Source organism: Siphateles boraxobius, unplaced genomic scaffold, assembly GCF_051911475.1.
Source record: "Siphateles boraxobius isolate OS27281-9 unplaced genomic scaffold, OSU_SipBor_1 8, whole genome shotgun sequence".
Classification (NCBI taxonomy): domain Eukaryota; kingdom Metazoa; phylum Chordata; class Actinopteri; order Cypriniformes; family Leuciscidae; genus Siphateles; species Siphateles boraxobius.
The window spans coordinates 21,943,235-21,956,171 of NW_027509208.1; the positions used below are offsets into that span (position 1 = coordinate 21,943,235).

General features: G+C 36.7%; 3 protein-coding genes across 5 annotated transcripts in view; 2 read left to right on the forward strand and 1 right to left on the reverse strand.

Annotated features, from left to right (window-relative positions):
• Positions 1 to 510: 510 nt before the first annotated feature.
• On the reverse strand, positions 511 to 3,319 carry saysd1 (SAYSVFN motif domain containing 1). 2 transcript variants are annotated; one of them, XM_077221026.1, is made up of 3 exons: positions 2,709 to 3,319; positions 2,446 to 2,637; positions 511 to 1,399 (listed from the first exon to the last, which is right to left on the reverse strand). In XM_077221026.1, the coding sequence occupies exons 2-3, from the start codon at positions 2,626 to 2,628 to the stop codon at positions 1,088 to 1,090; spliced, it is 495 nt and encodes a 164-aa protein (XP_077077141.1). In that variant the 5' UTR covers positions 2,629 to 2,637; positions 2,709 to 3,319; the 3' UTR covers positions 511 to 1,087. The 2 variants fall into 2 exon arrangements, with proteins under 2 accessions (XP_077077141.1, XP_077077142.1); XM_077221027.1 differs by lacking the exon at positions 2,709 to 3,319 and having other exon boundaries at positions 2,446 to 2,702.
• On the forward strand, positions 3,319 to 9,296 carry grcc10 (gene rich cluster, C10 gene). The gene is made up of 4 exons (XM_077221029.1): positions 3,319 to 3,376; positions 3,929 to 4,017; positions 8,359 to 8,535; positions 8,610 to 9,296. The coding sequence occupies exons 2-4, from the start codon at positions 3,966 to 3,968 to the stop codon at positions 8,747 to 8,749; spliced, it is 369 nt and encodes a 122-aa protein (XP_077077144.1). The 5' UTR covers positions 3,319 to 3,376; positions 3,929 to 3,965; the 3' UTR covers positions 8,750 to 9,296.
• Positions 9,297 to 10,312: 1,016 nt separating this feature from the next.
• LOC143729665 (disks large-associated protein 2-like) overlaps positions 10,313 to 12,937 on the forward strand; it is a 195,001-nt gene continuing 192,376 nt past the window's right edge. The window contains exons 1-2 of one of the 2 annotated variants that reach the window (XM_077221001.1): positions 10,313 to 10,571; positions 11,144 to 11,198. In XM_077221001.1, the coding sequence (XP_077077116.1) occupies positions 10,554 to 10,571; positions 11,144 to 11,198 (73 nt within the window). In that variant the 5' untranslated portion in view covers positions 10,313 to 10,553. Of the gene's footprint in view, positions 10,572 to 10,930; positions 11,199 to 12,937 lie in introns of those variants that run through there. The other variant, XM_077221002.1, reaches the window with a different exon arrangement.

The following is a 12,937-nucleotide window of genomic DNA, read 5'->3' on the forward strand; positions in this document are numbered from 1 at the left end:
CAGTATATATATATATATATATATATATATATATATATATATATATATATATATATATATATATATATATATATATATATACACACACCATAACTAACTTTTTGGAACACCTGCCAATAGGCGGTGAATTAAGAAAATTTACCAGCCATAGATATTTTCAATGAAACTTTTTTTTGCAAAAATAGGCAGTTATAACCAAAATTTTAGATAAAAGTGAAAATTCTCTATTCCAAATTCTATACCACAGCTAAAACTAATAGCATAACTAATATAAATTTACCAAAAGTTATTCAGTCAAGAGCAGTGTGTGATTTTTCCTTTGGTGTTTGATTAACATTATTAACACAGACACAGCAACAGAAATATTAGGTCTGTCACTTTAAGACTAATGCATAGATCCAATATACTGATAGTGTATTGATACTGTGTGTATGTATATATATATATATATATATATACACACACATATATGTATATATATAGTAACATATGGCAAAAAATAAATCAAACTTTGCATGTAGCCTACTTTATTTTCCATAAGATACATTTAAGTAAAACCATAACCATGCTCCCTAAAAGTGTGTACAGTTAGCCCTCATTGTTATTTTAGTGTAGTGTAGTAGGTTGTAGTCACACTAGGCTTAATAGAGTTTTCTGATAAAATACAGAACTTAATTAAGTCAAAGAGCACTGAATACATCTGAATCTGAGATATTTTATTCTAGCGCAGTTCTATATGCATTCATCAAAAAGTTCTATCACTCATTAATACATTTCAGCTCCAGATATTAAATTAGTTTGGACAACAGAACCTATAGCTGAGAGTTAACTTAAAAATGTGTGACCTGTTCTCATTTGATAGATGTATGATTGGATTAAACTGTAAGAAGGGGGTGTTATATGTATATCTATATTAATGAAATAATGCACTTTATTTAGGTTAATACGAGTAAACCATTAAAGAACTGAGATACATTAATATAATGCAAATAAGTTTCCCAAGTCCACATTTAGACAATCTTCCTTGTTGTCCAGACAGTTGGCTGCAAAGTTTGCATGACTTTGAAACATGTTAATGTATTGGCCATCAAGAATTGATTACCATGAATCCCATCTCTCCTTCAAGCTGTTCGGCTGTTAAAGTCCCCAGAATGGGTTGACAATCAGGGTTAAACACAGAGTATGCGCTCATTTCTCCAGGTTGTCTGGGTTTTGGGCTTCGAAGGCCCTCATAGAGCCAGTAGAATAACGATATGAGAAAAAATGGCAGGCCAAACTCAAGTTCTGAAAAAAGTCCCAACAGCACAAGCCACAGCAGCACTTTAAACAGGGTCAGATGGGTAAGAACCAGACGCTGAAGCCAACAACCGGATGTAGTATTCAAAAGATCACCTTGATCCTGAAATAACAGGAAAAATTTACATTTAGTTGGACAAAAATGACACGGTCAGTTTTCAGTTTTATATGGAAACTTGATTACTCCTCGGAATAAGACATTAAAGGTAGAGTAGGGAAATTCGTAGAGGCTAGCAATAGAAAGTCCGCTTTGAGAGCATAAGATCCCACCCTCCCTTCAGAACGTCTCCAAATCCACGCCTCCTTTAAAACACATTAATGTGTACAGCAGAGTCTGCAAATAGTATATGATAGTGTTGACATAGAAACGCATTAAACCGAGGACGTGAACAGCCACGGTATAACTTCACAAGTTGCCATCTCGTAATTACGGTTATGACAAGGAGTGAACACAGATAAGCTTGTTTTGGTTCAGGAGAAACTTTAAAAGGTGGCTGCAGTTTGTCTGGATAGCCTCATGAAACAATGATAATGTCTGCGCAAGCAGGTGTGCGGAGGTTTGGAAATACAGGTTGACAGACAGGTAATGATTGCAATGATTGGATAAACTTTTTTTGGTCCTGATTTTCACAGGAGATATATGTAAAAAAAAATATATATATTATTGATTATTATTAGGATGTGAAGAGGGTTTCAACCAGTACAATAAAAAGGGTTTATGAAAAACATTTCCTTTAAAAAGGGTAGTTGTCGTTTTGACTTTTATTTCACAATTCTTTTTTAAGCTATTCAGACTTTAATTCTCGCAAATTCCAGTTTAGAATGCGCAATTCTAATTAGTTTTTCTCAGAATTGTGAGATATTTACAAAAAAGTAAGGAAATGGCATTAAACTCCCGTATAAAACTGAAAAGTAATTGCGATTTTTTTTCGCAATTCTGACCTTTTGTCCTCAGAACTGTAATATCAACTCGCAATTGAGAGTTATAAAGTCAGAACTGAGAGATATAAACTCAAAATTGCGAGAGAAAAAAAGTCAGAATTGTGAGGTAAAAGGTCGTCATTAGCTTTTTTTATTTGATTTTATTCCGTGGCGGAAACAAGCTTCCATAGTTGTAATTATCATTTTAATACTGTGCATACTGTATACCTGTTTGTGTGGACTCTGAGGGCAGGTGTTGGGCTTCAGGAACTCAGTTGTGTCAGGAGACACAGCCGGAGAATCATCGCTTGTTATTGCTTTCATTTCACTCTTGATCTCACGAACAGCAGGTTTCTCAGCTTCAGTCTGGGCTTTCTTTCGGGCTCTGAATTCAGCCAGCTTGCGTTCCATATTTCATACCTGAAATGTAATTAGAGTCTAAATGTATGTGGTTGTGGTCATTAAATCAAACATACGTGTCAGTATATTACCAGACTTCCGTAGAATCCGTAACAGTTACTGATTTTGCACCGGTCGACAAACGATGCTGTGTCAGATGACTGTTTGTTGACCAAAACGTGTTTCCTGTAGCAGCTAGGGGCGCTTAGTGGCGAATCCTTCATTTAACCGCATTCAAATTTCAGGACGTGTTTTTGTCTCGATGAAAAACAATATCACATAAAACATATACTGTTTTAAGTTTATTCATTGAAATGATTAATATATGACATACATGAAATCGTAAGCGCGCAGCAATCTGTATAAAGTCATTTAAATGGCACATAGGTCGGTAAACGCAGACCTCTGTTACTGGACCAGTCTAACTAGCGCTGAGAAAAGTAACAGGTATCAAGTGACAACACTCTTTCAGCAAAGGTCCGATTATTATAATGGCAATTACAGTGACACACTTCATGAGCATTTGACTGAAAATACACAGTGAATAGTTAAATTAGAGAAGTATAATTTAGACCAATCGTACTACACTAATCCGAAACAAAATTCGGGCCTCACATTGTTGATAGTTTCATTGCAATTCTTCTATCTTATTTCTATGGTTCAGTTGTTGTTGTTTCCAACGGACACTATAACGGCTGTACCGACCGGAAGTGTGCGTGCGTCACAGGAGAGGCTGTGATCAGGTACTGGCATCAACGATGTAAGTACATAGAAATGTTAAAAATATCATTAGGGAAAAAAATAATGACATATTTAACTTTGGAGCTCAGAGACAATGATCAATTGCGTAAGCGGAACTAACATGCCAGTGAAAGATAAAAGCTAAACCCAGCATAGGTCTCATTTTTCGTAACAATTACACGAGTCTAATAATCTTTGTAACGTTAACGTTAAGTTGAGGCTGATTGAAAGCAATATGTTCCGCTATTTATTCCTTATATTTAAGTATTTGTTGGGTATTTCATTATTGCTCTTAATTATTACCAAGAGCTAATGTTGTCTACAATGAAAACTACAGATGGACAACCATAACACTATTGAAATTGTGTTCTTCTTCTATTATTATTATTAATATTATTATATTTTATAAATACAGTACGTAGTGATACCGTAATGGTACACAGCTGCCAGTGTTCTCAAGTTGATGTTGAAAATGTGTTGCTGGAGAAAGATAAACAGTCAAGCTCATGTAGTGTTCTTCGCTGAAATAATGTCATAGCGATTATATAGTTGTTTAAATTTGCCATTGCAGTCATCGGTGGTGAATCTGCCCCGTGGAGTGAGCCGGCATGGCCTCTGCCCCAGCACAGCAGCCCTCGCTCACTGTGGAGCAGGCAAGAGGTGAGAGAGATGTTACATGCCCAACGATGGAAATTAGCCCATGATTTACTCGCCCTCAAGTCATCCTAGGTGTATATGACATTCTTCTTTCAGACGAACACAATCAAGAGTTAGGCCTTAACTATTGTCCTAGCTCTTCCAAGCTTTATAATGGCAGTGAATGTCTGGTTCTTTTTTGAAGCTAGAATTCCTTTAAGATTCCAAAGGGCACATGAATAAAAAATAATTTACAATAAATTCTACGAGCATACAATAATTGTCCATTTTGATATAAGAGTCTCTAGACTTAGTCATGGAAAGACAATTTGTCCCCTAACATATTTCGTCATAGTTTTCATTAACGACTTGGCATGACATGTATTTTTTTAATTTAGTCCTTTTTAGTTATTGTCATATTTAGGTAACCTATCCTGTTTTTTTATATTTTTTATTTAACCATGTTTTAGTTTACTAAAAGTTGGGGGAATTTTAGTCTAGTTTTACGCAATGAAACTTTCATCAGCATCTCAATCAGCTCCCTAGGTCGTAAATTAGTTTATCGTGTACACTAATTCGGCACTGCTAAGGAGCCTGGCTCAGTAGACATTGGGACACTGATGACTGTTTCAGGGTGCGTCTCAATAAGCTCCCTAGTTCGGTAGGGCACTGATCAGGGATGTCGGCCATTATAAGGGCTATCTCAATCGCAAAATCCTTCCAGTGCACTCAAACGTTCGCTCCCTAAAAAGTACCACAATAAACCATAAATACCAGGGAGCATCGATGCTCACTATGCTGTGTCAGATATATATGATTCCCAGTGTGCACAAACTTACTAAATGACTGAGTGTCCTGTTTGCTACAGTTTATTTCCTTTTAACTCATATTTTGTAAACAATTTTTTTATTTGTGAAAAAATACTGTAATGGGTTTGTTTATTTTACAGATTTATTTTTAATTTCAGTTATTTCAAACTTAATTTTAATTTATTACATATTAAGTAAATAAAAAAAATATATATATATGTAACCCCCTTCACCCGGGTCCCACTCGACCCGCTCCGAGCGGGCCTCGAACCCGGGTCTCCGGCATGATAGTCAGGCGCTCTAACAAGGAGGCTAAAGACTGCAGCCACTAGCATCCGTCGCTAGAGAGCCTTTTGAGATCAGAGGAGTGAGGTTTACTCGCACAGCAACTACTAGCTGGCCTCCGTTACATATATATATATATAAATTATAAATATAAATTGTATATATCGGCTACCCTAATCTCTGAGATATCAACAATATTTCATCTTGATATAGTCACAGTAAGTGTTTAAAGGTGCCTTGTGTAATATCCGCAAAAAAAATCGATTCATACTCCACATTCCATAACAGATGGGGGCAGTCTACTTCCAGAAAGTGAATTGATCTACTCTAGAGTAACAAACGAGAAACGGTATAGTCTCTATGCTCCGCCCCTACCTTCACTACGACCCTAGAGCCATAGCCGAAGCCGAGCCAACTCCTAATAGAGGACGTTTTGACTCCAGAGGAACGTTGGTTGATGTCAAGTGATTTTTAAATGACATCTTCAAGCTACTCCCCTTCACCAGTGAATGTTCATATTCGTTTTGTTCATATTACATTTTTATTGTTAGTTTGAATTACATTAATTTGACAGACAGCATTCGCTGCTGTTGACCAAGCTAGCGCCATTCAGAGCTGCCAACTCTCACGAATTCACCGTCACCGATTCTGTCAATGTTATTACGCAATTCAAACAAAAAATACCGTTTTGGCGCTTGTAAATGTTAAGGTCACACGACAGATCCCTAGCGCACGTGAACCGATCATCTCTACTAGCTAATAGTAAAAACACTCAAACACTGTTGAAAGATACAGTATGCTACAACTTACCTAAATGTATTCTTCATACATAATACTGACCTAGCGCGTTTTTTTCCCCTGCAGCGGGTGGTTGTGGTAATGGTCTCTTGCCAAGGGCTTCAGCCATTCTTCCGCTCTCTTCCCTGAACTGAACTGTAGTAGTGGGGTGTACTTTCCACACGATTGACATCAGGTTCAAGTACGCCCACAAGCCGTGCGACTTATTCGTGTATTGCAGTTTTGCTGGTGTTGCCCGCATACCGCCTCCCATGGCCGAAACTGGCATTATGACATCTGTCGGGCCGGGGCTAGTAATTTAGCATGCTAATTCAGGTTGATATCTCTGCAACAATATAACTTTTCATTTTTTTAATGACATCATCGCCCTTATTTCTTCTCATTCTTTTGATCCGTGTAACTCATTTTTTGTATATTTTTAACTCAATTCTGGCACATGGCACCTTTAAAAGTCAGTATGGAACAGAATTTGCAATAGCCTTTTCTACGGAGCCCCTCATAAGACGTGGGGGGAAAACATTTATTTCATAGCCATAGGAAATAATTTGTTCCCTTGTTTTATTTAAATCAACACAGTAAGTAAGTAAACGGTAAACAGTAGTGATTAATTCTTAATTAGTAGGAATGCAATTGATTTAACAATTCATTTAACTCAATTCAGATTTAACTATTCGTGAGAACATATTTCATTTAAAGGTATAGCGGAGGATCTTTCCGAATTTTAGAGAAGACTAGCCCTCTCCAATTTTTTTAAAAATGCACTTGCGCAACACTCTATTTGCTCCCGAGAGGGAACGCCTATTAAACGTGTTGAGTGACCGAGGACTCAAGCCATGATATGCAATGGAGAATTAGCTTGTTGCATTTGTGTAATAAATACTATGGTGAACACATTGTAATTATCGAAAATGAACACACAAGGTTTTAGAATATTTCAGCATGATACAATTTACCATTTGGTCATAAGGCTACTTTAGACAAATTGAGATGTTTACCGTGTCTACGCGGTGCATGACTTGTGCCAGAGCTAGCATCGCTAATCATAGTCTACATTAACTTTTACTAGCAGTGATTTTAAATGAATTTCTCCATATAGCATGACAAACTTTACCTGTCTAGTAGAATCTTCGCGACTGCGGCATCAATGGGAAGCACAACCTGTGCTTTTAGCGCACGCCAGCGTGTGAAATATTCACCCAAAATCACTCTGGTCTTGTTTATATATTCTGCGGCCTTTCTCTTCTTATCATACACTTTGTATACATTTTTTGTCTTTCGACCCTCAGCCATTTTCAAAGGAATGGCTGAAACCGTAACTCATCACACATAATACACCTGAAAGTGCGCATGCGCAGAAAGCGAAAACTACATACGGACGAGCACGTACGACGGCCTTACGTAAACATATCACCAGAATGATTGACACTTAGGTGGACCAATAGTATAGGCTACCCACCCGGAAAAAGAAAATCATCCGCTATACCTTTAACTTAATTCGTGGGATTGAATTTGATTTAACTTAATTCGTGGGATCCAATTTGTTTGATTTAACTTAATTTTTAGGAGCAAATTCTTAATTCGTCTGAGTGAATTTGATTTAATTTAATACATGGGAGCGAATTCTTAATTTGTGGGAATGAATTTGATTTAACTTTATTCGTGGGAACATATTTCACTTAACTTAATTCGTGAGATCTAATTTGTTTGATTTAACTTACTTCGTGGGTTTGAATTTGTTTGATTTCACTTAATTCGTGGGAGTGAATTTGATTTAAATTAATTTGTGGGAACGGATTTGATTCAACATAATTTGTGCCTATGATATATGCATTTTTGTCTGCATGTCACGTGCGGCGGGGCTCTGTACTTTTCTTCTTTATTGTGACGTATATCTGAGAAAAACGGCTTCTCAAACAAACAAACAAAAAATGTCGGGTGAGACTTGATTTTGTTCATCAGGAATAGATTGGATGGCTTTGGTTTGCTATAGCTGCTATAGCTATAGCTATTTCATGTGATTGACAGGTTGTCTCGCCCTCACGCCAGTAAACACATCATCAGAGATGTCGCTTCAAGAGGGAGGGGAAGTTATTTTAGTTATTTAAGGGCACATGAATAAAAAAAGTTATTTATAATAAATTCTGCGAGAATTGTCCATTTTAATTGTCAATGTCCAAAATTTTTGTATTCGTGATTCGGTGGCTCTGAATTGTCAAAACATCATTCCAACTGCTTGCTACGGATCATGCGTAAAACAAAGAAAATCGATCCTGATTCGAATTTTTTTTATGACGGGCGAAAGTTTCGGATGCAGTGTGCAAGCGTGATTGACATAACGTGAGGTCGTATTTATATTTTAACGTGCGAAAATTTTGGATGCGAATTTCGGACTCAGTGTGCAATGGCCTTTAGTCATGAAAAGAAAATTAGTCAACAAACATTTTTCAACTGTTTTCCCATTCATCCATTGCAGTTGTTCTCAGTGAGGTGATCCAGGCTTTCTCCATGCCTGAGAACGCAGCCCGCATGGAGGAAGCCAGAGAAAGCGCCTGCAATGACATGGGCAAGATGCTGCAGCTGGTGCTTCCCGTAGCCACTCAGATCCAACAGGAGGTCATCAAAGCATACGGCTTCAACAATGAGGGAGAAGGTGAGATTGAGGATGCAAAACATGCAAACACTAATAAAAAGCTGTCATTTCAACCTCTGCATTTTGCCTTTCAGGTGTTCTCAAATTCGCGCGGCTGGTAAAGATGTATGAAACTCAGGACCCAGAGATTGCAGCCATGTCACTGAAACTCAAGAGTCTCCTCCTGCCGCCCCTCTCCACTCCTCCCATCGGCAGCGGCATCCCGACCTCATAGAACAAGCCCAAACTCCCAGTTCAGAAAGTTCAAAACCATTTAAATTATAGAAATTGTATAGTGCAAACACATTAGGGTTTAAAAAAAAAAAAAGTTTTTAGTCCGTTTTGACGCTTCTTTCAAGGGTCATTTAAACTGAGAGGAAATTTCATTTCAAAATTTCACCACTGGAAAATATTTGAATAAAAAATGTAAACAAGTAGTAGTGAACTAATACATTCCCATTTTCTGTCTGTGAAATGATTAGTATTCAAAGCATTTGTCTTATTTTTCACCCTTTTTTTTATATATTCATATTACCAATGTTGAATGTGCATATTTATCAAGCATAACTCATAATTTGTTGAGGCCTTTTGAATGTCTTGTTTGTTTAAAAAAAAAAAATTTATACGGTTTGCATTAATAATTCACTCATTTGCCCTTATTATTGACATATGGATCCCATTTATACATGATAACCTGTGACACTTATGATCATTGCTGTTTGCAAAACTTATCATTGTCATATAAATGGTATTTATCCAATAAAGTTTTTTTTTTTACCAAATGGAAAGATATTTCTTATGAAGTGACAGATTTTGTTAATGTTAAAACTGTTAGATTTCTTGTCTTAATTCTCGTAAACATACAAACATAACGTTAAATTAGAGCAACAAATTTACCCTTTATCATCATCACCAAGAAAAAAGCAATGGAAAAATGTTTTCTTTGAAGTTTTTATGTTGTTGGGGCAATAATAAAAAACAATCAGTGTTTTCTTCCCAACAGAAGCTGTTTTTCTGTACAGGCATCTACCAAACTGTTGAGAAGGTACTTCATGGTAAAATTGATAATACATTAGTAATTTAATAAAAATACATCAAATGTTTTATTTAAAAAATTATCTATCTATCTATCTATCTGTCAGTTCTGGGTAGTAACTGATTACATGTAAACTTAATTACATAATCAGATTCCAAAACTTAAGTAGGCCTACTTGTAATTAGAATAGTATGTTTTAAAAATGCTCATCTTTTTTCCCCTGATTAGCCTACATATTCACATTAATGTCGGTTAATGGTAACATGACATGCAGGAAAACCCGAAAATGTATATTATTATTAGCTAGTGTTTTTTTCTAACTGTTTTTCGTTTTTTTGATTAAATTATCAGCTTTTCGGTTCCTTCACAAATTGGGAAACCATGACTTAATGTAATGTTACTTTAAAGCACTTCATGTTGTTGATAAAAAATGTAATATAGTTTCTTTCTCTTTGTATTTTCATATCATTATGGCACAAGAACAAAATAAGACACGTTAGGTCAAGAATTGTCAAAAAGTAGTCAAATTAAATTAACGCGTAGCCTAATCTAATAGATTACTTTAAAGCCTACACTTTTTTTTTATCATGTATGTAATCAATAACAGACTACACTGCTTGCTTTATCGGCTAGATTATCTATCTATCTATCTATCTATCTATCTATCTATCTATCTATCTATCTATCTATCGCTCCCCCTAGTGGACGAAACGTCTCAAAAGTTGTCAAGTTATTTATGGCAATGACGCTTTTTTTGAATGCCTCTCGAACATGACCACCTTCTTTCTTTATAAGCTCAGTGTCTTAATCAGATGTATTTTTTGAGTTATGATAACGCAGTGTATGGGTTTGAGCGGACGGATGATGCGGAAGGTCTGCCGGGATTGTGCTGATGCGAACGGACTGCAGCTGAACACGTGTGTGTTTATGAAAGCCATGGACATACACACCTGATCCTGATCTTAAACATCCGCATTCAAGCGATGCTACGAACCCCTGGAGAATGTCAGCTCTGAAAAAGGTATTGCAGATATGGAAATACTATAGTGTTGTTATTATTATAGCAGTATTCTAATAATCTGTAGCCTACTGATGTTCCAGTCGAATTCAAGACAGTTTTAACTTAGATGATGGAAATTATTCACGTGTCGTTCAAAAAAAAAATACGTTTCTGCTGATGTCATAAATAGTCATGATCATTTTTTTACCCACCTGCTGTTGCCTAAAACAGTGATGACATCATGTTTTCACATATTAACTCAACGTAACATTATCAGAATAAGTACAGAATCGTATCTGTATGTATGCAAAGGGGTTTTCAAGGCAATATTGAGAGTTAAATATATCTAGACTGTGGATTGTGGAGGAGTAGCCTACCTATGTTTGTGATTTTTTTCTTCTTTTTTTGTTTTGCTCATGCAGCATCAGGAGGTCGAAGAGTCCATTAACTTGAGTTATCATGGCCCCTGTCACAGTGAAATGGTTTATCTCATCTGTTCATCCTCTTCCCTCCACTCACTGACTGTCTCGTTCTCTGTGTGTGAAATTTACTCCATTGTACTATTTCCATCTTCATTTCTCCATCTGCCACAGGTGTTACCATGGATACTGCAGACACATTGCTGCCTTTTCCTTGACAAGAGTCCAGGTAAGAGACAGGATGTGATATTTAGGGCATTTCCCCCCTCATCTTAAAGGGATAGTTCACCCAAAAATGAAAATGTTGTCATCACTTACTAACCCACAAGTTGCTTCAAACCTGTATAAGTTGGTATGTTGGTATGAAGAATGTTGGTAATCAAACAGTTGACGGTAGCCATTGACTTCCAAAGTAGGGGAAAAAATACTGTAGAAGTCAATGGTTAACGTCAACTGTCTGGTCACCAACATTCTTCAAAACATCTTCTTTTCTGTTCAAGAGAAGTCAGTCATACAGGTTTGAAACAACTTGAGGGTGAGTAAATTTAAATTTTTAGGTGAACTATCCCTTTAACTCCAAGCAAAGAGAGATAGAGCTGTGCAGTTATTTGTGGATTTAAAGGGATAGTTCACCCCAAAATAGAAAATTTACTCACCCTCAAGTCATTCCAAACCTGTATGACTTACTTTCTTTTGTGGTTTACAGAAAAGGCACCATAAATATTCATACGACTTCTGGCATTAATAATGTTACAAATAATTTAGATTTCAAATAAATGCTTTCTTTTAAAATTACTATTCATCAAAGAACTCTGAAAACAAATGTATCAAGGTTTTAATAAAAATTATTAAGGCCTATTCACAACAAGAGCAATAACATTGTTTATTATAAGCACACTGCAGTGTTGTTGTCTGCTGCTTTAATTGCTCAAGCTCTTTAAAGTCAGGTGGATTCAATGTTTTTATTGTTCATCAGCTTGAAAAATCATTCATGTGGTTTAAAACTTTATAGTTACAGCTATCGTCATTGGTGTGAACAGGACTTTAAGCAGCACAACTACACTCATCAGCCACTTTATTAGGTAGACCTTGCTAGTACTGGTTTGAACCCCCTTTCGGCTTCAGAACTGCCTTAATTATTAATGGCATAGATCCAACAAGGAACTGGAAACAATCTTCAGAGATTTTAGTCTGAATTGACATGATAGCATCTCACTGTTGCTGCAGATTTGTTGGCTGCACATCCATGATGTGAATCTCCTGTTCCCCCACATCCCAAAGGAGCTTTATTGGACTGAGATCTGGAGACTGTGGAGGCCATTTAAGTTTAGTGAACTTGTTGACATTGACAAGAAATCAGTTTGAGATGATTTGAGCTTTGTGACATGCATATTATCCTGTTGGAAGTAGCCATCGAAGGATTTGTAAACTGTGGTCATAAAGAGATGGACATGGTCCGCAACAATACTCAAGTAGACTGTGGTGTTTAAATGATAATCAACTCGTACTAAGAGGCTCAAAGTGTGGCAAGAACATCTCCTCCACACCATTACACCACCAGCAGCCTGAACCGTTGATACAAGGCAGGATGGATCCATGATTTCATGTTGTTTTCATCAAATTCTGACCCGACCATCTGAATGTCAGAGCAGAAATCGAGACTCATCAGAGCAGGCATTGTTTTTACAATCTTCTATTGTCCAGTTTTGGTGATCCTGAGTGAATTGTAGCTTCAGTTTCTGTTCTAATCTGACAGGAGTGTCACCGGTGTGTCTTCTGCTGCTGTAGCTCTGCTTCAACTGTTGTGTTTTCAGAGATGCTCTTCTGCAGACCGAGTGGTGATTTGAGTTACTGTTGCCTTTCTATCAGCTCAAACCAGTCTGGCCGTTCACCTCTGACCTCTGACATCATCAAGGCATTTTCACCAGCAGAACTGCTGCTCACTGGATATTTACTTTTTTTCTGACC